The sequence below is a fragment of the Pelecanus crispus genome, chromosome 3 (genome assembly GCF_030463565.1).
Source record: "Pelecanus crispus isolate bPelCri1 chromosome 3, bPelCri1.pri, whole genome shotgun sequence".
Classification (NCBI taxonomy): domain Eukaryota; kingdom Metazoa; phylum Chordata; class Aves; order Pelecaniformes; family Pelecanidae; genus Pelecanus; species Pelecanus crispus.
In genome coordinates, this window is record NC_134645.1 from 11,104,183 (window position 1) to 11,125,509 (window position 21,327).

Sequence of the window (21,327 nt, forward strand, 5' to 3'; positions counted from 1 at the left end):
AGTGATTGATCTTGCTTGCCTCGTAGAGGCAAGGAGCTCTTTGGGTGGTTGAGCTCTGCCATCTGGCTAATCTAGGAGATACCGATATCGGTGCAAGAAAAACACAAATTCAGATGCAAACCGTGCACAGGCAGGACATCAAAAGCACCTCTCCTTTGAACTAAGTATTTAAGCATGAAAAAAGGAAAGGGGGAGGTCTTGGGGTTTTACTAGCTTTTTTTTTTTAACCAGTTTTTTATCAAGAAAATAAAAATTTGCAGCCTGCCCTCTGATGATCCAGTCCATATTACATGAGTGCGAAGTACAGGGTTAGATTTCCTGGAGCGTATTACAGCTGTTTGTCCAGGTATCAATTAGGAGCTATGGAGGAAGGGTTTAATTAGAAGAAAAGCAAACGAGGCTTTTCCGGTGTGGAGGAGCTCGGTGCATGTCATTTGTGTAACCTCTCTTCTGGTGGTGGATGTTTATTTGGAGTCAAGTAAGACGCTCTCAGCAGCTTTCCTTTGATCTGTCTGCAAGAAAATTCAATCCACATGGCCTCCACCCAGAACCTTTCTGCATCCTGGATGGAAATACCCATCTATGCTGGGGTCATTTTTTATTGTCATCCATATGTACAAAGGTCCATTCATCTATGAGAATGACGTGTCTGTCCAAGGCCTAAGCTTTAAAACACCCAGAACAGAAAAATGGTTGTTGCAAGCTGTCAGTCACCTGGAGATGGACTTTTTAAACCAATCTGTAAAGTTGCCTTGGTTTGCACAGTTTGAAATGGCAAAGAAATGCTGCCTCCAACTCGCCATGCTCATTTAGCATCTCTGTAATTTATAAATAGGTTGTGCCTTTGCTAGGGCCTGGGATTGTACCATACGTAATGATCTGGTGCCAAAGGGATGCCTGCACTAGTCCAGCTGGGACGATGGCCTCCCGGCCTGGGCCCTGTGCTGCAAAGCAGTTGCTGCCAGGAGTTCATGGCAAGATGCTCCCACTGTGCTGGTGGCTCACAGCTTGCTGGAGCCAACTGGAAAAAGAAACAGGGATGGATCCTCTCTGTTTCAGATCAGATGATGTCTACAAGAGATTAAATACTGCAGCTTTCCTCTTTACTTAGTTTTACTGGAGTACTTGGGGTGCATTTGTGTTAAGAAAGCATCGTGTTCTGTGATGCTTAACGTCTGGGTGAAGTCTATACTGAGAAATGCATAAGCAGAATCGAGCTGTGCCATGACCAGAACTGCTCCCGCATGGGCTTTTATGGGCCATCTATCGCCCAGCAGACTCCTCAACTGCTGAGCACTATTCAGCTGTGCTTTTAGTAACACCTTGCTTTTTTGCTGGCAGAGGTGTGCAGCATGGGAGAGCCTTACTCCAGTTTCATGGAAAATAGGAAAAGCATGGTAATGGTAGGTAGGGAGGAGTGTTTCAGTGCTCCTGAATATTCAGCAGCCCCAAGCACATCAGAAAAAGTTCGGAGTCATTCCTAAGGATCAGCTTTTCTGCTCTTTTTCCTATTTCTGCTATACTTCCAGCTCTTCGCTACAACACGACTTGAATGAATGCTGTATTCAAGGAAACTTTGGGCAACAAGGACAGCATGAATGAAATGGGTGTCTCTGAAGTGCTGGACAAAAAGCTACACTGACCATGTCTATAAAGTCTTTTGTTGGGGTTTGTTTTGTGATTTTTTTTTTTTTTTTAATTAAAACAAAAATGGAGAAAAGCAACCTCATTTACCCCTCACAAGGCACAGTAAGCAATCTTTAGGCAATGTTGCTATAGCAAATCTTGAATGCTACACTTAGGTAGATTGCCTGGTGTTCCCAGATGATGAGACATGACAAGTTTCAGAGTGTCCTGTACGGACCTTAGGCTGCAGATACTTGGAAGCCTACGCTGCACCGAAATTATGTGCTGAAACATCTTTTTGCCTGGTTCACAAGCTGTCAGGACTTGGTCCTGTGCGCTGCGTTAATGTTGTGCTGCAGAAGTTCAGCCCATTAATACAACTTCCATTAACGTGGTAACTGAATTTCATTCTCTTAATCACAGCAGCTACAGTGAAAATGGGCTCCTCTTGCCCTGACCACAGTCTTGGCTCTTTGAACTGTGCTTGTAGTTGGCTGGCAGGCAGCGGAAAGCAGATCCACCGCCTTGCTGGCTCTCCAGTTGCAATGTTTACTTTAGATTTCTAATAGCAAAGCCCTGTAGCAGTGTGCGTCCCGCTGGAAACTGGGAAAAATGTTCATGTATTAGAGCAGTCGCTCACCAATCTAAGCTATGAAGTGCACAAAAGCTTTGGAGGATGTTTCACTGTAGCACCGAGCTAGTAGGGATGGGTGTGCTAAGGTGTACTGGACTGGGCAGTATTTAAGGGGAAAAATAATAATAATAAAAAAGTGCAGCAGCATTGCCAACTCAGGAGCTGAGGTTTGTTAGCTTAGCCTTAAGTTTAAAGAACATTTGCAAAAGCAAGAATCCAGCCAGTGATTCAGTTGATGCTCACAACTATCCAGTGACTTGATATCCGTTTCCCTTCAGAGAAAACCCTTAGGGACAGGGCTTGGAGCCAACTGAATTAGGTGGTGGTGGTTCTTCTTGACTGATGCAACAGCTTCTCAGCGTAGACGGAGAGCCAGGGCATGGCTTGCTTCAGTTGCATCCATACGGATGGAGCACACTGTAATGTTTATAATGGAGGGCTTTTCTGTGTCTTATATTTTCACACGCAGAGCATGTCTCCCTACGTGCCCCTGCTGCCACCGCACCAGCAAACAGGTGATTTTGCAGAAAACACCCAAGTCATGGCTCAACCCAGCCACGTGAGCCGAGAGCTACCCTGCGGCAGCTGCGGAACTGTGTTAGCTTTATGGTGCGATGGCTTTTCCGTGTAAACCCATCTTTTGATGTGTAATGCTGGAACCGTGTTTGTTAATGCTATTCCTCCGTAAGCCGCCTTTGTCGGTGCTCAGTCCTGAGTCTCGCCGTGTGCTGTGCTTTGAGATCCTAGGAGGACCAGTGGCGGGCTGGTCTGTGGAGCAGAGTGGCAAGGCAAGAAAGCAGGGAAGCTTTGGGGAGATGTAACTGCTCAAGCTGTTGTTTCAGAAACGTGATTACAACACAGCTTATTCAAAGATAGTTTTGTCTTGCACTGGGAGGCTAATTTCATCTTCCTACGTCCCTCGGGAGAAAAACTTTAGAAACTGGACTTGCAGCAAAAAGGGCCAGGCATCTTTCTTTAATTTTTCTGGCTGACATTGCTTTGGACTTGTGTGCTGATTTCTTGCTGGAGACAGCTGAGGACAGAGCTGATGGGCGCTCTGTTAAGCATTTGAGGGTAAAAGCAGTGCTGCTGCAGAGCTTGAAGAGGAAAGCAAGGCAGCAAATCCTGGCGCATCTGGGTAGGATGAGTTGTGGACTGAGCATGTGCAATTAAAATTAAAAAAACCCCACCTGTTTGGTTTTTTTGTTTGGGTTTGTTTTGTTTTTTTTTTTTTTTAATTACTTGGATAGCACGATGCTCTGACTCACTAATGAGGTACCCAGTGGTCGCAAATGCACTTCTGCCAAAACAGAGTACCCTTTGCCCATTAAATTATATATGTTGTATATTGAAATAGAGTAAACGCAGCTGTCGCTTGATGCCACTATAACATTTAAAATGCTGCCTGTTGCGTGGCTTTAGACTGTAGGTTGATTCCATTATTGTGACAAAATCCAGCCAAGCTGCGAATCGGTGCCTGCAGCTACACCTGCACACGTGCTCGCTGGGTGCTGCTGCGAAGCAGCAAACAAATGCTCCTGTCCTGGCAGCTCGGGATGCCCTCCGCATCCTCCGTGCAGCCTGGTGTCTACACACCGAAACTGGATTCAAGCCTTGGTGGTCTCAAGCTCGGTGTTTCCCTGGTCCAAGCTTGACGTTTTCAAGAGCATGTGCGATTTTAGGTTATTATGGCTGTAAAATGGGGGTGCAGCTTTCCTAAAGGATGCCTTCAGGCAGCATCACCTCAGTCACTGTTCTCCATGCTGGGGAAAAGGGATTTTTGCCCCAAACTGAGGTTAAAACAGTTTGGATTTAAGGAAGGCAAAAGCAGCTGAGCCTGGAAACACTTAAATTAGCTTTCTTCCCCGCTCCTGCCTAATCATCAGTGTAGATCAGTTCAGAAACTGGGCAAGTATTTTTAGAAGCTGCTTTCACAGCCCCAGTGTCACAATTTTTATTCTTATTCTTGGTGCTGAGGCAGTTCTTGAGCAACATTTCTGCATTAAAAAAATGAGAGGGCATTTAGGGATGATCGTATAACTTGGGGGGGGGGGGAGCACACTGACTGAATGAGGAGGTAAAGCGGTTATGAAAGTTTTTGAGCAGCAAGGGAGCGCTTGAGACCAACTGCCCGAAATGAAGCTTGCAGGTAGGGATGTCGCTGTGTTGGCACTTTGGGCTGCCTGCAAAGGTACGGTATACAAGGCCCTATAGCTGGTATTTATAAAGGCCAACTTGTTGCAAACTGGAAGCATTTAAACTCCTGTTAAAAGCTGCGATTGAGACAGGCACGTCGGGAGGCTGAGGGCTTTCCCCAAGCCTGTTGAGTTGTTTGGACCCTTGGTCCCAGCGCTGCGTTAGCAGCTTTTGGGGAATAAAGTGCGGCCGGGGTTACCGGCGGAGATGACGCCCACTTTCAACTTTGGACCTGTTTGCCGTCCTGGGCGAGTGGGTGACGCGCCCGCCGGTCTGGTGCAACCTCTCGGCAAGCGCGTTTGTTCTGTCAGCCGCTGCTAAACGCCCACGTTATTAGTTTATGGCGGTTGTATCGTAATTATTTTATTTTTTTTTTCCAGCCTATAACCGGGGTGGGGAAACAAGGATCTTTGGTCGGTGCGTGCGCTTGTGCTTTCCGAGCCGGGAGGATGTTGCGAATGAGTAATGGTCCGGCCGGGGCTGTAATATGCAGAATACCTCTGGGATGACTCACGCGGTACAATGCAGCACATCCCTCAAGGAGACTGAATCACGCACGGGGGGACGCCGCTCGCTCGGCAGCAGCCAGCTGGGACGCGGGGCAGCCAACGCCGATCCCTTTTATCGGGAGGCTGGTAGTGGCAATGATGGTAAAAGGGAGCAATCTGGGTGTAAAATGTAGAGGAAATGGCATCCCCCAGCAGGTATGTGTGTGTTCTTTCGCTGTGTATAATTTCTTTTTTTTTTCCCCTCTTTTTTTTTTTTCTCCTCTGCCTCCCCCCTTCTTTCTTCGCCCCCACAGCCCTTATGAATCTTTTCTAAATCAGCATATAATTTATCAGTGAATATGTACGACTTCTTCTGTGAAACACAGGGTTTCTTTTATGATTACATACAATTTCTTGTTTTTTTTTCAGAAGTAATGGTTTAACGTGCACCCTCTCTTAAATACCAAGAGGAAAACAGATGCTACCTGGGGAGCTTCTTCCCTTGGTGTCCCTCTCCATGGATGCTTATTGGGGTTGGGGGGGCTTAAAGAGAGGTGGAGTGCAAACTCAATGGGCATGCTCATTTTGATGTAGTTAAGAATGTCTTCTTTTATTTTTTTTTTTTTTTAAATGAATTTACCTGGCAAAAGATAAAAACCCTTTATATTTAGACCGCGGTTATCCTGCTTATTCCCTCCCCCCTCCTCTGAAATAGATTCAGCTGGAATTCATTCACAGAGGGTTTTTTTTTTTTTTTTTATATTTGCAAAATATGGTCTAGCCTTTGTAGTTGTATCCTACGTGTCAGGGAGGATGTTTACAGGGGGATAAATGTAGTTGTATTCTTCACTCATCAAAATGGAGGAGAGTGGAGGAAAATGCAAATTGCTCGGGGTGAGCAATTCCTGCGTTTTTTCTTTTCTTTGTAAACTTTGAATTTTTCAGAAATGCTATGTATATGTGTATGTACATACATAATTATTTTTATGTCCGGAGTATCATTGATTCTGTAGCTGAAGATAAGTACGCCTGGCATTATTTTCTCTCATGCTGTAATACGGCTGTGTTGGGATGGGTAGCACTTAATCTGCAAAATGTGATGTTGTTCGGGAGTAATGGGATACCTTGTCTGGCCAGCGCGTTTGGTGGCATCATGGGCATCACGGCAGTCCATGGCGTGACAGCAAAAACTCATTGGATGGGGAAGAGGGTCATGTGGCAATCCCGTCGTTTTGTGAATTGAATAGATTTCCCCATTACATTCCTCTAATTTTTGGCGAGCGGTATCAAATCTCTAGTTTCATTTTACAAAATAAGGAGCGCGATAAAAACTCTAAAGCTGGAATACAGTTGCTGTCCTTGTTAGTTTTCATTTCTTATTTTTGCTAAATATCACCATTCAAGAGCTAACATAGGATAGCAGTAACAGAGTGTTTATGGTCAGTATATGTTAAAAAAAATTAGGAACTTGGTTGTGGCTTTTTTGCGGGGGGGGTGGGGATCAATACAGGATGCAGCTCCCATGCAACTACCTGTTTGACTGGCTAAGCTTTTATGTGCTTTTCGCTTGTGTGTGATATAAAACAAATACCATCTGTCATGCAATAACAACTTCCTTTCTTGTTACAGTAAATGATAATACTAATTAGCTTTCCTTGAAATCTGTTAATATTTTGTACCCTTGCACAAAAATAGTAGGACCTGAGTATGCAACTCTTGCCCGTACTGCATGCCAGCTTCATGAGCTGCAGGGTAAATTATTCAAACGCATTATCTTACTAAACTGATTTTTTTTGTTGTTTTGCTGCTCCTTACAACTTCCCAAGACATACTGTCGTGTGCAGCTGATGTATTGCAGAATTGATCCATTAAACACATTTGAAGAAAAGTGTTTTTTTTTTTTTTCTAAAAATAAACTCCAAACCTGTAATTTGCAATCACTGACAAAGCAGCGGCCGTGCAAAGCTGCAAGGAGGTTGGCCCTGAGGTAACTCACTTCTCCATTGAGATGGAGGTTCGCTGTGATTTTTTTTTTTAAGAGGTTTCATTAAATGATGGCACATTAAAAGTTTTGTTGTTAGTGTGCATCCCAGTGGTGGTGTGGCTGTCTTGGGGGGTGGGGTGGGGGGGTGGGATGACACCAAAACTAAAAACTTTTTGCGTATTTTTGTAGCAAGGTTTGCTGTGGGTTTTGATAGCTCTAACACAGTTTCAACGATGTTACATAGATGCTTCAATATGGCCGTGAGTAGTAAGTTAATCTGCCCCTGATGCAGTTAGACTTTTGTTTTAATTCAATATTGTTTGCATAGTAAGCTAATTTCTGGGGAGAGCCCTTAAAATTCGTGTGCTCAAGCTGCGTCAGTGGATCTTTGCTTGCCCATCAGCATGTTTGCAAGCCTACTTTTTTTCCCTAAAAAGCTGCTTGCTGGTTCATTTGGGGTTTTGCCCACATGTGCAGCACTTTGTGGGGATCACTGGGCAAGCCTAGCACAGGAGGAGAGGTTACACTGGCCGAAAAAATGGGTTTAGCCCATGCAGGGCTAGAACACCCAACCCTACAGCTGTGTGGACAGCACTTGTGTTACCCTGCCTGTGCCAAACCCTGCTGGTTTTTAACACCAGATCCGTATGGAACAAGGGCTGAGGGCCCCGTCTGCAGCAGAAAATTGCTCTTGTTCCCCTAGTTTGGTGCATCCAAATTAGTTGGGACATTGCATTGTAAAAAATGCGCTGTGAGAGTTACTCTCACAGCAGAAGCTGATGCTTTTGTGTGTGTCATTTAAAAAAAAAAAAGAAAAAAACCCCAGAAAAACGTTATACATATAAAAGAAATTAATAAAAGAAAATTTTGTTGTCTACACTATATATATTATGTATGGATATTTTTTATATGAATATAGAAATATATATTAAAAAATTATTTTTCCATGTACTTTCTATGTACAGGATCTGAAATAATTATGGGATTATGAAATCCCATTCAAGCAAGTTAGGATAGAGCTGTTTCTCGTAAACTCAATGAAATCAGCCTTAAATGTTTGACAAACGTATTGGTGAAAGGGTTCCTTTGTTTGTCATTGCCTTGGAGTTTAAGGGAGATGTGGAGGCGGGTGGGTGGATTGTTGCAGGTGTCTTGGTTTTTTGAGAAGTCCTTTTCCTTCTGAAAAAAACAAACAAACAAAACTGCTATTAATCTTTCTTACGGAGGCTTTTCAGATGGGCTGCAGCGCTGGAAGCCAACCCAGGCTTGCTGGGGAAGGGGCATAGCCCAGCCATGGAGGACCTGGCCCCTCTTTATTCTGCCTTTGGGGCTGCTTTAGACCCAGAAAGGCATCAAGGAATGAAAAAGTCAAAAGGTGCTTCTCTGGGTTTGCCCCACCCTCCCAGAGCTGTGCTGCTTGCGTGAGGCCGTGTGTTGTATAAGACGACGAGCTTTTGAGGGTTGAAGGCACTTGAGCCTTTGAGCATCCCCGCTGCATCCAGGCCCCTCACACTCTGTCGGAGCGATCGCCTGGCTGGGTTGGGTTTTTTTGCTGCACACAAGATTTTGGGCAGCACTCAGCCACCAGGAAAATCCACAGCATCGAATCACCTTTGTGCAAAACTCCTCCTCTGGGGTGCTTCACGGGATGTGCAGGTAGGACTGTGTGCATCTTAGAGCTTACTGGCACTGATTTCCAAATCCTACATGGGCGCTTCCTTCAGGGTAGGATTTTCCTCTTCCATCTTCTGCACTGCTGCATCTAACAGCATTCTTGGAGTTAATATAATTTTTTTTTTCCCCTTTTTTCATGAAATGGTCAGTATACAAGCTGAACACATGCTGCCGAACTCGGTTCAGTAGCCAGGTGTGAACTGGGGAGCTGGAAGAGAAAATTCCTTTCCCTTTTCAGAGAGGAGCTGGGAGAGGAAATGCTAAATGCCAACAAAGTTTTCTCGGTTTGTTGAGAGAGAGGGAAATGTCCTGAAACTGAGCTTGTAAGATTAATACTGGTTTAAGGTGAAGTGCCCCAGGAGAGATGTACTGCAGGACTTGGCCAGCATCGCTGGAGCAAGGTGTGTGGAGATTGAACTGTCTCGTATTTACTCTGACCAGGTGGAACCCCAGATTTCCCAGCACACCTTTTTGTTCTGTCAGTATTGGATTTGAAAGACAGAAAAATGTAGGTTGCAAATTTGCTATACTAGAGACAGGTTACACATATGCTGGTTCTGTGTTCCTAGTGTGATGCAGAGGTGAGGGCAAGGAAAATTTTTGGGAGGTTTTCCATGGTTTTATACAGGTTCCATTTTAACGTTGGGTCGGACCAGAGTGGTGCAGATGGCTTTTTATTCTTGCTGGTATTTAATGAAAAAGCTTCAAACCTGCTGCAAATCTAAATGGTATCGAAACACCAACTTTATTTTGCTGTGGCTCTGTGCACTCAGAAATTTTCTTTTTAACAAAGTGGTAAGTCAGGGTTTTGAAGAAGAAAATGCTGATTATAACCTGCAGATACTTCACCCTTGCTAGAAGGTTTATGAACCAAGTGTCAGATCAAGAGAGCGTGACTCCAGAAATAGCAGTTTTCCATGACTTCTATCAAAATGCCACTGCTTTCCGGCTGCGGGATGAGCTCCAGGGAGGATCCTTGCAATATGATTTCCAGCCATCACCGAGGCAGAACTGGATGGCTTTAACTCCAGTTGTCGGAGTTGCTGGGCATGGAGGGAAAAGTAGGAGACCATGAAATACCTCTAGCTCGGCCAAAGACGGGTTATGTCCCAGTAATCATGAAGTTAAATTTGCATGGATCCAAATAGTTTAAATTGTGTTTAAGCACTCGGTGTCTGTGGTTCAGTTCAGCTGAACAGCCCGACCTCTGCTGCCATTATATTAGGAGCCTCCTGCTGTTATTTTGGCTCTTCCCTGAAATCTGGGATCTGGGAATGTTGATGCATTAAAGACAGCAGTTCATATTTTTTGAAACCCATTACATGCGATTACCTTTCTGTCTGAGACCTGACTCTCTCCTGACCTTGTAAGCTGGAAAGTTGAAAAAGGAGGAAAATACTGAAGTGCCATATGGCTGCACTTGTGTGGAAGTTTGTATGTTGGTCAACTAGCCTGGCTAGAGGAAAAATATTATTAAATTACGGAAGGTGTCTGGGAAGTGTTTTAGATGATAAATGTGATTCAAAGAAAAGTAGTAAATGTGGTGGGTTGGACGTCTCTTCCCCCTGCCCCTTGGGATTTTTAGCTGCAAGACATCTCAGATATGGTATTTGCAGTTGCTGCGTTTGAAGCAAAGTGGAAAAGAAGAGTGGCTGGTGGAAGGGTGCTGTGGACTTCAGCTGTGACCCTCCTTTTACAAAGACATTGGCAAAATAAAAGCCTTAACTAAGGAAGGAATTATTTGCCATTCAGTCCTGGACGTGGGATTGCAGCCGTAAGCCCACGCCAGGCATACAGCGAGGCTCAGGGCTGTGTCCCCACTGGTTTTGCTGCGGTGTGGTTGCTGTAAGTGTTGTGGCTCATGTCAGAGAGCGCTGGATGGTGTCAGCTGCATTTTACAATGCGGTTTGTGCATGCTGGAGAAAAGCACTTTTTTATCCGCCTTAAGCGTTGCCTGTCTCTTAAACACAAATGCTTTGTAAAAGTTACGCTATAGGTAATGCAACCAGGCTTCAGTTATCGCAAAGGTAATTCTCGTTTAGGAAAATTCACAATATCCTTCATAGTAGCAATTATACACACACTCTTTTTTTTTTTTTTAATGTATTTTTTAATATATATATATGCACACCCACGAGCTACAATTTTTAAAGCTCTCTTCCTTCCAATAAAAACAGCACGTGGTTTTCTGCACTACCTTCACTCCCCAAGTTCATTATGGTTTTTTGCTCTGGGTGGGGCAGGCATACAACCTGAAGCAGCCCTGGAACACGCTGGCCGGCTGCCATGCAGCTGGGTAATCCCTGCAGATATTTTCTTCCCAAGCTTTTAAGGCTGTTGAAGACAAATCTGTAGGGTTAAGATAGCAAAGTATTCCACTTAAGAGCGTAATTTAAGGATAGTTTGCATGAAACACATAGCACGTAGGCCATAAACCCAACAATTAGAGCGGTCTATAAGTTTAAGAAGCCGATAAAATGAGGGGAACTAAGGCTGCTGTGGGGTTTTTTTAGCTGTTTCATTTTTAACTATACGAAAAGTTTGCATTATCTAATCTCAGTGGCAATTGGTATCTCATTAATGGTAACAGACCAAATATTTTCACATCTCATTAACCATTTCTCCTAGAATAGTCGAATTGCACAGTTGCCATCATGAAAGTGCAGGTGGATGACTTGAACATGGTGGTTTCGCTGCTTCGGTGCACCAGGGTTTCAGTAGTGACATGCACATGGGATTTGCAGACTGCTCCTTTGCTCTGGAGGATTTTGAGCGCTTGCAGCCAGCCAGAGCCTCAGTGCGGTTGTGTAAAATTAAATAGCAAAGAAAATAAACAGCTTTTACGTTAAGGAAGCAAGGTCCTTATATGGACCTGAAATATTTGAGTACCTCCCAAGTATTTATCAACACTGGCATGAGGGAAAGAAGCGTTGCCTATTCTAGGCTTGTGGATGGAAACGGCAGGCAAGATTTTGACATATAAAACTGAAGGAAGCAGTGCGTAGCCTTGAAAATTTAACGTGCAGCTTCCGAGTCCTAGTCCAGTAACTAAACCAATATGTCAAACCCCATTCTTAGCCTTAGACACCTTTTTTTCTTTCATTATTTTCTTGGTTTTCTTCCTAAATCCCTCAGTGTCGGTTGCGTGTTGGGAAACATGCGCTTGTGGCTGGAGTCTCCTGGGAGCGGGGATGGGGACGTCACCGGTGACTTTTGATCGTGCAGGAAAGCGTGCCAAGGGATTACATTAATGGAGCTGGAGCTTGCTTACCTTGCCAAAGGTGAACCTTTCTGCTGAACAAGGTCCTTTTCTAATAGGGGAGCAGAGGTCTTCTTGCTGTGGTAGGTGGATGGAAACTAGGTTTTCTGGCTTGATATATTTAAGGAGGTAGCTCTTCAAGATGGGAGAAATACAGTTTATATGGTGTTCTCTTGGCATGTGGGTGAAATCAGTGGCCTTGGTGGCAGAGGCTGTAAGAGCCATAGGTCACGGTATTGGTGTGGATATGAAGATGAAAACCGTATGGCTCTGTGCCCCACCAGACTGTGATTATAATGGGCAGGGGTAGCAGGGGACCTAAATGTAATGCGTAGGCATCCACTAGTATTCAAACGTAATTACGAACCTAGAGAAATCACTGAGAGCTGATGGAAACAAGCAAATAATTGGTAGAAATCACAAAGTACTGAATAGCTGCTGCTTTCTTAATTTTCCTTTAAGTGGATGATTCCTGCAGCAGAGTAACTGAAGATGACATTACTTTTGGGACAGCCGACGGCTCTGGCTGCTGCCCTAAAAGTGAATGGTAAATCCCGCAGGAAGCTATATTGCCAGTGGCAGTTTTCAAGCGTGGAAGGAGAAGCAGCAGTTTGTGTGGATGACTTTTGCGGGAGGATGGGAAGGAAGGTTGTATTGAGCGGCTCCAGCTTCAGAAGAGAGATTGAAATTTAATGGAAGTTCCCCAGAAGTGAGAAGAGTTAAAAATAAGTCCAGAAAGGATCCTTGGAGAACAGGAGAACTATATAGAAACATATAGTTGGCTTTCTTTTTTCTTTATCTGTTAATTGCTAATCCTTATAGACCATATGGGAAAGGTACAGAGAAGAAAACAAAAATTGTCTTGGATGGAAGCAGCTCAATTTTTGCACAGTAGGAAATTAGCTGAAGTGTTTTACTTAGTTCTGAGTATCAGGAAGCCAAGAGATTAAAGTTGCCACTGGTAAAACCTAGAAATGGGTTTTCATTAGAAAATAAAAAGGTAACTGGATCTGTTAGTAGACATGGTTGCCCTGTTTCCTGTACCAGGATGCTGCTTTAAGGACTCGAGCAAAAATATTCTTAAAAATGTTGTTTCTCAGTTCTGTGAATGCTTTGCATGTGTCAGCTGTGGTACAGGCAGTGTGTCTGAGTATGCTGAAGAGCTTTTTATCAGCCAGTGCAAAGTCCTCAGAGCAACAGGGGATGAACCTTAAGCTTCTGTGTACTGCCTTCATCCTGTAGGTCCGGTGAGAAAGTTGGTGTATCCATAAAATAAAGCCAGTGAAGGGAAAATCACAGCATGTGTTTTGCGAGGTCTGTCTAGCTGCAGGAGAGATCAGCTGGTCTCAGGCGCCTCTGCCCAGAAGGTGCTCGCTGCTTCCCTTGGTCTGTCCTCAGAACTGCCTTAAGTAGGATCCATGAAGCTTCTTGCTTAGGTATTAATTAAATCTGGTCGTATTAGAGAAAGGGGAACTCAGTCTTCAAGTGTTAGCACTTGGATTACAGAAGTGGTGCAAAAATAATGTCTGAAAACAAGAGGCAGTTTTACCTGGTGCAGGATGAAGAAAGCTACCACTGCTTGTAATTTTGGATAGAAAGGGCCCGTTCTCTTGTTGTGTTGTACAAGATGCTGGGAAAATGTCCAGATATGGAGCCTTCCTCAAGGAGGAATTTCTTTCCCTAAAGGATGATACCTGTCATTTTTAGAGGGCTCCTCTTGGAGCCCTCTACGGGTTGAGCTTCCTCCTCGTGAGCTCACCTGGTGGCCTGGAGATGGACAATTCCTGGGCAATTTTCTTTGCGCATCTTTTTTTCTTATCCCCTGTTGATGTTCCCAGTTTTGCCCAGGTTTGAGTCCCCTGCGGCACCTTTGCGGCTGCTGGTGGGTGTCTTGGCAGCTCTGCAGCCAGCAGTGCTGTGGTTGACATCTAACCATGCCGTGGTGACCTCCCTGTGAGGGTGTCACAGCCGTCAGCGCTGTTCCTGAGCAGTCACTGGGTTAATCGATGTCTAACACATGGTGGATTGCACCAAGCTGGGACTCAGTGGCAGCATGAGGACAGAATTTGGGTATTTCCCAGCAGCTCTGGGGTTCGGACAACCCGTTTTAGCTTGGAGTCGGTTGCATATCCCATGCAAGGCGCATGGCTTTTGCTTATGTCCTGTAGTGGCCTTTCTGCTCCCAAATTACCGCCTCCCTGGTGAGGTCCCCAGCAGATGCTGGAGCAACTGCTCTGTGGAAGGGGTACAGGAGGAAGCCTGGGGGAGCAGAGCCCCCTGCTGTGGGGGCTCTTTTGACCCCTTTCGATGGGCGCCTGGATTATCCCCAAATCTCAGGTGCTTCCAGAATAGCTTCTTGAGACGTTATGACATGCCACCTTTGAAAGCCCCTTGAAATGCTTGTGGAGGTGTTTTAGGGACACGGTGTGGTCCTGATGACCTGAGCTGAGATGGTTTCCATCGCCTTTTGTCTGAGGTACCAGCTGGAGCCACGCTTGTGGTTTTTTACCCATAAGGCTGTCCCAGTTGTGGAGGAATTTGAGTGTTGTCTTCCAAATCCCACTTCGCTGATTTGATCGCAAAAACCTTAAAACACTTTGTTCATGGGTTATTTGAGCTCCACATGTTCTTCCAACACTTTGGAGACCTGATGCCCCAATGCATCCCCTGTGGGTGGTGGCCTTGGGGTGCTGCCTGGCTCACCCAGCTCTCTTGGTCTCTGTCCCCAGCTGCATGAGGGAGAGAGTGTCCAGTACCATGGGTTGTTTGATCTGTATGTTGACATCTGGAAACCCAATGGGTTCATTCCTTGCTGTTTGATGGGTCTGTTTCCTATGGTGGCTTGAGTGGTCAAGGCCATCCATCACAGAGGTAAACTTCCATCCTGGGCAAAAACTCTGGGTTGGGGCCAGACCAGTGCTGTCTAAATACTGCCCTCCAGAAAAACGCTCTGATTGAGACTGTGTGATGCTCACAAAAGGTTTTGTTTTTGTTTTGTTACCATTGCAGTGACAGCTATATTGTGCGAGTCAAAGCTGTGGTTATGACCCGAGATGACTCCAGTGGGGGATGGTTGCCACAAGAAGGAGGTGGTCTCAGTAGAGTTGGCGTCTGCAAGGTCACGTACCCGGAGGGCAATGGAAGAAGTGGATTTCTAATCCATGGTGAAAGGCAGAAAGACAAACTGGTAATAGACCCTAATTCAACTTTTTTCTGTTCTTATAATGAGAATTATCCCAAATCTATTTCTATTGTATTCTTGTGCAAGTTTTTTTAAAACATAAAAAACAGGCATGTGCAAATAGTACCAGATTGGACAACACGAACTCATCCTCATCTAGAATTGCCATCTTTTGGTATCTAGGTTGGCATGCCACCACCTGGAAGGAGCAGGTAAATTTTCAACATCCACGGGCCCATGGACCCAGGACCCCCTTTGATGATTGGAAAAGGGCTTGTGTGGTTTTTTTTTTTTTTTCTAAGACCTAGCAGGGGTAAGTGAGAAGTGAATTGAAGTGTAAAGAACCCATGAAGCCAGTCACATTGCACTGAGTAATGCAGTGCAAGCCTTTAAAACTGCCATGAATTATTTATGCTGCGTGCCGTTCAAGGTTTGAATGAGCAGAGTGAGAATATGAAGACAAGTTGTCTCTTATGAATTGATGCACTCGATTTCTCCTGGTAGTTGTTTATCTAAAAAGGAGCTCTCTTTCCCTGCACAAACCAAATTAATAAAGCCTTTTCCCTATTTCCAGGGTCCGTTTTAGATGTTACAGTTTGTTATTTCTATATATTCGATTGTTCTGAAATTCGCTCCTGTGAAGAGATGGGCTAGCTTAAAAATACGGTCCCTGCACAGGCTCTGCTAACTCAGTGTTTGGGGGGGGGGGGAAGCATTATTTGAGTTGGAAAGACTGGTGTTTTAAAGCTGTTTCAAGTACAGTTTGTCTTTTGCGATACTATTTTGCTTAGGATGCTTTTTTTGACACTATTTTGGAGCCATGCTTATGGTTTTGGGGGACAGGGTAAGACTTACAAGCCATTCCTGTTCTCCCTGAGCATCACCCTAGATAAGTTTTTTTGGCACAGCAAAGCTTGAGATGAGTGCCTGGCTGGGGGTGAGGGAGGGAAAAAGGGTGAGGGAGTGTTACAGCACCTCCTAAATCTGCTGGTGAATAAAATTTCTGTTGAGTAAAATTATTGGGGGAAGAGGTTCTCCCTTCCACCTGAGCCCCCACCAGCTGTGAGCTGTGCGGTGCTGGGTCTGGGTCTGAAGTAGGCTCCTGGGGTGAGGAGCAAGCACCTACTCAAAGCACAAGCAAAAGATGAATGTGCAATGGTTATGAGAACAATTACAGTGTCTGGTGTTTATTAGTCATCGTTTGGTAGGGAAGGATGTTCCCCTATGCGAGGCATGACTTGGCTTGCTTTTGGGTCCGGGCTGAGACAGTGCCGGCTGTGTCCTTGGGGTGGGAAAAGTGACTTTACTCCTCTTTTGGGGCTCACGCCCTCCCAGGTGGTGCTGGAGTGCTTTGTGAAGAAGGACCTGGTGTACACAAAGGCAAACCCCACCTTCCACCACTGGAAAGTCGACAACAGAAAGTTCGGGCTCACTTTTCAAAGCCCTGCCGATGCTCGAGCCTTCGACAGAGGTGTGAGGAAAGCCATCGAGGACCTCATTGAAGGTACTGCAGCACGTGGCGGTGGCCACTTCAACCCTTGGAAGAGTTGGGAAGGGGATTTGAGTCATGGAGCTGGCAAGAAGGATGAGTTTAAAATCAGGTCTTGGGCTTGGACATCTCTTGTGCACGTGTCTGAGTACAGCCAGGCGCTTACCCTGTGCTGAGCAAGCCCCAGCTTACTTTTAAGAGCTGAGTTTTCTTATCCCTTTAGGAGAGAAGGGATTTCAGTCCAAGTATTTTTCCAGTCCTGTCTGGCCTGGTCTGTCCAGACTTCCCCCCTTAATTATCATCAAGTCTGTTATTACTGCTTTTTTTGATAGGCTTGGGTTTCACACTAGCAATGGCCACTCAAACAGCCCAGGCTCTTCTTTATATGCAGCCGAATCTCATCTTACTGGGTCTTTGTTAAATCATAGTATAAATTCCTGCCTGGAGTTGAATAAAACTTTTGTTTTGTTTTTGTGTTTTTGCAGTAATTAGTTTTGTCTGCGTCCTCTTAGTTGAATGGTAGTTCTTGAAGACTTTGTTGTGTTTTGGGGTTTTGTTTAATTCTGTAAAAAATGCGTTTGAATTGCCTGTGCTTTGAAGTTGTCATAAATTTTTCCTTTTCACATTTTATTGCAATCAGGCAATCATAATACAGCTATAATTCAATAGTACTTTATTTTAATGAAATTTGATTCTTCATGGGGTTTTTGCTTGGGTTTGTTTTTTTGTTTTGTTGTGTTTTTTTTAACCATGCCACTTTATGTAGGGACTTAGTGGTCCAAAGCCTTTCTCTTTCTTACCCAGTGTGACCGGGATATTTTTATATACAGATGGTATTATTTTTTGAGGATACTAGCTCAAATATACATACAGATGTGTATTCTTTTTGAGGACATCAGTTCCATAAGACAGCTTAATGTTCTGGATGCCCTGTCCTTGCTTTAACGTGGAAATGGTAGGTACTGGGAGAGAATTAATCCCCCAGGGCTCTTTCCTGGTAAATACCTCATCAGTTAGAGGAAGAATCTTCTCAACTAGTTTTCATTTGCTTTTTCCTGTGCCATTAATGTGAAGACGTTACAGCCAGGCCTTCCGCTTTCTTCTTCTTGCTTGCTAAAACTGGGAGGCATTTTGAATCATAAAAGTGATGTTTTATGTAAGTGGCACAGGATTGTGCAAAGTTTCAAGGAGATGATAACTCGGCTGTATTGAGTAGTATTTTGGAGATGCCAGTATGTGGCAACTCCTGTTGTGCTCTTTCTGATTCATTTTTCAGTGGAAGTCTTTAAAATCGAGTTCTGCTGTATCTCAGATACTTCAAAATCAGCAAATCTATATTTATCCCATTAACAGCACAGACTGATCCTCATGAATGTGGTCCTCCTTAACTTCCAAATAAGGCTTTCTGAATGAAAAACAATAACTGGCTTGTGCACACGCAGCGTCAGGCAGTGGATTTCATTTATCATTCATTTTTTGTTCACGTAGTTGATCAAGTTTAGCAGGTAATATTAAGCACAACAAACTGCATGCATTTGAAATATCACTTCATGGAATTGTTGCTTTATATTCATATTTAACCAATAGTTTGTTCCCTGTAGCATCAGAAGTATAGAAGTTTTGTGCACAAGTACAGGAATCCTATGCAGCTCTGTAGAGCATCTAGATTTTTACTTTTAAAGCTAATGTAGCAAATGGCACAAATGTTTTCATGTTACTTAGTGTTTTAAGTGGGCTTTCGCACTTAGCTCTGCACATGTTCGTGATGATGCAACTGAGAGCAGCCAAGGCTGGTGCGGATAGCATTATATAAAGCACATTATTTTAAAAAATTTCCAGAATGAAGGTGGTACAAACCGTTCAACTATTTTAGTTAGGGATGTGATGTGGCCTTAATTCAGTATAACAGTGGGCTTACATAAAGATTCCTTTGAGACTTGCGGTTTCTCCGCCCATCAGAGCATCTTGCTGCACCCACGCTCCTTGGCAGCCTCATGGGGGGTGAAGCCAGCTGGGAAGGGGGTCGGGATCCTTGGCCAGGGGTAGGGAGAGGGGCCACCCCCTTTTAGCCACAGCATAAATTTACTGCCAAGTCCAGTGATGGCATGTGCCACCCTCCCCGCTACCCTTCTGCGATGTGGGTGCTGACCAGGCTCTCGAGCGGCTCCAGAGGGGGACACCCGTGGGGCGGGGAAGGAGGTTGGGGAAAGGTTTTTTTTAATATGATTTCCTACTTTTCCAGGTGATTGCCATGTAATTAATGAGAACTGCACTCCAATATTTTGCTCTTGTCTATGGTTTTACACATTTCAGCTCCTTTCAAATGCTTTGCTTACGTGGGGCAAGGTGGTTTCTGAGAAACAGCTGATAACAGAGAAGACCTTTACAATATATAATAACTTCCAAAATTAGAAGAAGAAAAAAACCCAATCTAACCCTTCATTGTTAAAGTGAGGGATTTTTTTTTTTTTCAATAAAAAATCATTTTCCCCTCAGATGTAGGGAATACATGAAGAATAACTCATATATGGTTTCTTGACAGCTTAGGATCTAGTCTCAAGCACTGATTAGTATGTAGCTTTACCGTTCTTCAGAAATGAAAGTCTTCTGTAATTGGAAATGCTATTGCTATTTTTAACAAAGTTAATTAGCATTGGAAGCCATGCCGCTGCATGTCAAGAAACACTTTCAGATTTTACCTTTCCAGTCCACCTGCCAGTAGATGGGTTTTTCTTCCTTAATCTGAGCCACTCTTTTACACATCTACAACATACAAACTTGTGAGAATCCAAATGTTTACCAGACTAAAAAAAGAAAGTTGCATAGAAATGTCATCTGTTTAAAAAACTGTTTATTTTTTTTTTTCTAGGGTCTACAACTTCCTCATCAACGCTTCACAATGAGGCCGAGGTTGGCGATGATGATGTCTTCACTGTAAGTACATCTCACCCGACGTCATTCTCCTTTACACTCAGGTTTACATGCTCAGGTTGGAAAGGGTTTTTTCTTTTTATGCCTCAGGGTTGGCTTCCAGCCGTCATTGTGTTTGGCCAGTGGGTGTGTTTTATTTGATGGAAGTATATCCTCTCCAGAAGGTAAAGCCTTGGGTTTCTGTTGGCCTCCCGTCGCCACGTGAAAAGCGTGGCAGAGCAGATGTTGTCAGGGCTAGAAGTGAGCAAACAATAACTCTCAAATTTCCTATGGCTTGGTCTGAGTGGTGCACACACCTCTTAATGCTTCTCTCTTTCTGGCCTTAAGAAGCTTCCCACAAGGTAGAGTAGATGGCTGCTACTCAGGTGCGTATTCAAGGAATTGAGATTTTTAGTTGCAATTGTTAACAAAAGCCAACTTTAAAGGTGTTTCACCTATGCATGAAATGTAGAAAGTTCAAACAAGTATTTTTCAGGTGGAGGAAAGCACAATAGTATGCCATCTACCTAACCAGCGTGACTTAAGTAGGAGTGAGTTGTTCATATTTAATTTGTTGTAATGTCTGAAATGTGTTTTGGAGCTTTTCTGAAATGGAAGAAGCTACTGTCCCCACTACACTTTCACACTTGAAAAGGGGGGGGGGGAATAAAATTGTCGGATGAAATTGTAAGCTGATCATGGATATTCCATGGGCTGAAAATAAGATGCTCACAACAAATACTTTGTCTATTAAATTTATTTGCTCAGCTCCAATCACAAACCCCCACGCACACGTGTATGTGCATTAGTTATATTATAAATGCTCTCCTTGTCCCACAACAGAGGTGGGGACTGGATGGCAGGAGGGTGGAAGGTGGGACGTCCTCAGCGCAGCAGCAGCAAACTCAATTACAGTTGTCTTTGGGATGCTTCCCTGCATCTTTAGGGTGAATGAGGGAAAACTGAGGACTGGCATCAAGCCATTTGAAAACAGGCACTGGGAAGCACCTGAAGCCAAAAGGTGTTTTTGAGGGTATGTTTCACCAGTATGGGACCAGGGCAGGTTCCCTGCTGCGTTGTGACCAGATCCTCCCGATGGCTGGCATGTTGTCCGCATCTGTCCTTTTGTCACGGCTCCGGGAGACAAACAACAGCAGGCAGGGTTAAAAGGTGACTTCCTGCGCTCCATAGCAAAACTATCATTAGCAGCTGCTTCCCAACTACCTGCCAGAAGTGATTTATAGGCACTGGGATGGGCCGGGCCGGGGGGAGGCACTGCTGGAGCCAGAGTGATTTACCAATTTGTGCTGTTTTGTCCCCAAATTCACCGGGTGAGCTGTGCTCTGCTGGGGCTGAATGTCGCGCTGGACTTGGGTGTGGCTCTTCTGTGCTTGTCAGAAAGGGGACAACCATCAAAATGTGCCTTGGGTGGGTGTCTGCCAGCTCTTGCTGGGTTAGAGATGGAAATACTCAGTGTTAAAGCAGTGAGAAGTAGCCTGTGGAAATATGAAAGGCTATTTTTGCTGAAATCCAACCAGCTGATGTTTAGGGACCTGGGAGTACTCCCGTACTTCTCCACAAGCTCAATCTTGTGGTTGCGTATTGATTTTTAAACTCGTAGGGTGCTTTTTTCCAGGAGGAAGAAGTTGTTGCCTTTAAGCAGATGTTGCTTTACGTTGGGAAAGTTGGATGAATGGTGCTCCAGCTTCATCAAAATCACTCAAACTCCTGCATTCAAAGTGAAGAGCCGAAACTGTGAGAGATTTTCCCCCCTACTTGACCCTAGGGAGGTGACAGATAACCCCCTACCGTGCAGATATTTATGGGTAGGATGCTTGGCGGACAAGGAGGAGCAAGCTACTCGTAGCATTAGGAAGGAGGGAAAC

The 21,327-nt window shown here is 44.5% G+C and overlaps 1 protein-coding gene across 1 annotated transcript in view; it reads left to right on the forward strand.

Annotated features, from left to right (window-relative positions):
• The first annotated feature begins 5,143 nt into the window (after positions 1 to 5,143).
• Positions 5,144 to 21,327, forward strand: part of SPRED2 (sprouty related EVH1 domain containing 2) — a 35,181-nt gene continuing 18,997 nt past the window's right edge. The window contains exons 1-4 of the mRNA XM_075708030.1: positions 5,144 to 5,160; positions 14,871 to 15,048; positions 16,378 to 16,546; positions 19,401 to 19,465. Coding sequence (XP_075564145.1) covers positions 5,144 to 5,160; positions 14,871 to 15,048; positions 16,378 to 16,546; positions 19,401 to 19,465 — 429 coding nt within the window. The remainder of the gene's footprint in view (positions 5,161 to 14,870; positions 15,049 to 16,377; positions 16,547 to 19,400; positions 19,466 to 21,327) is intronic.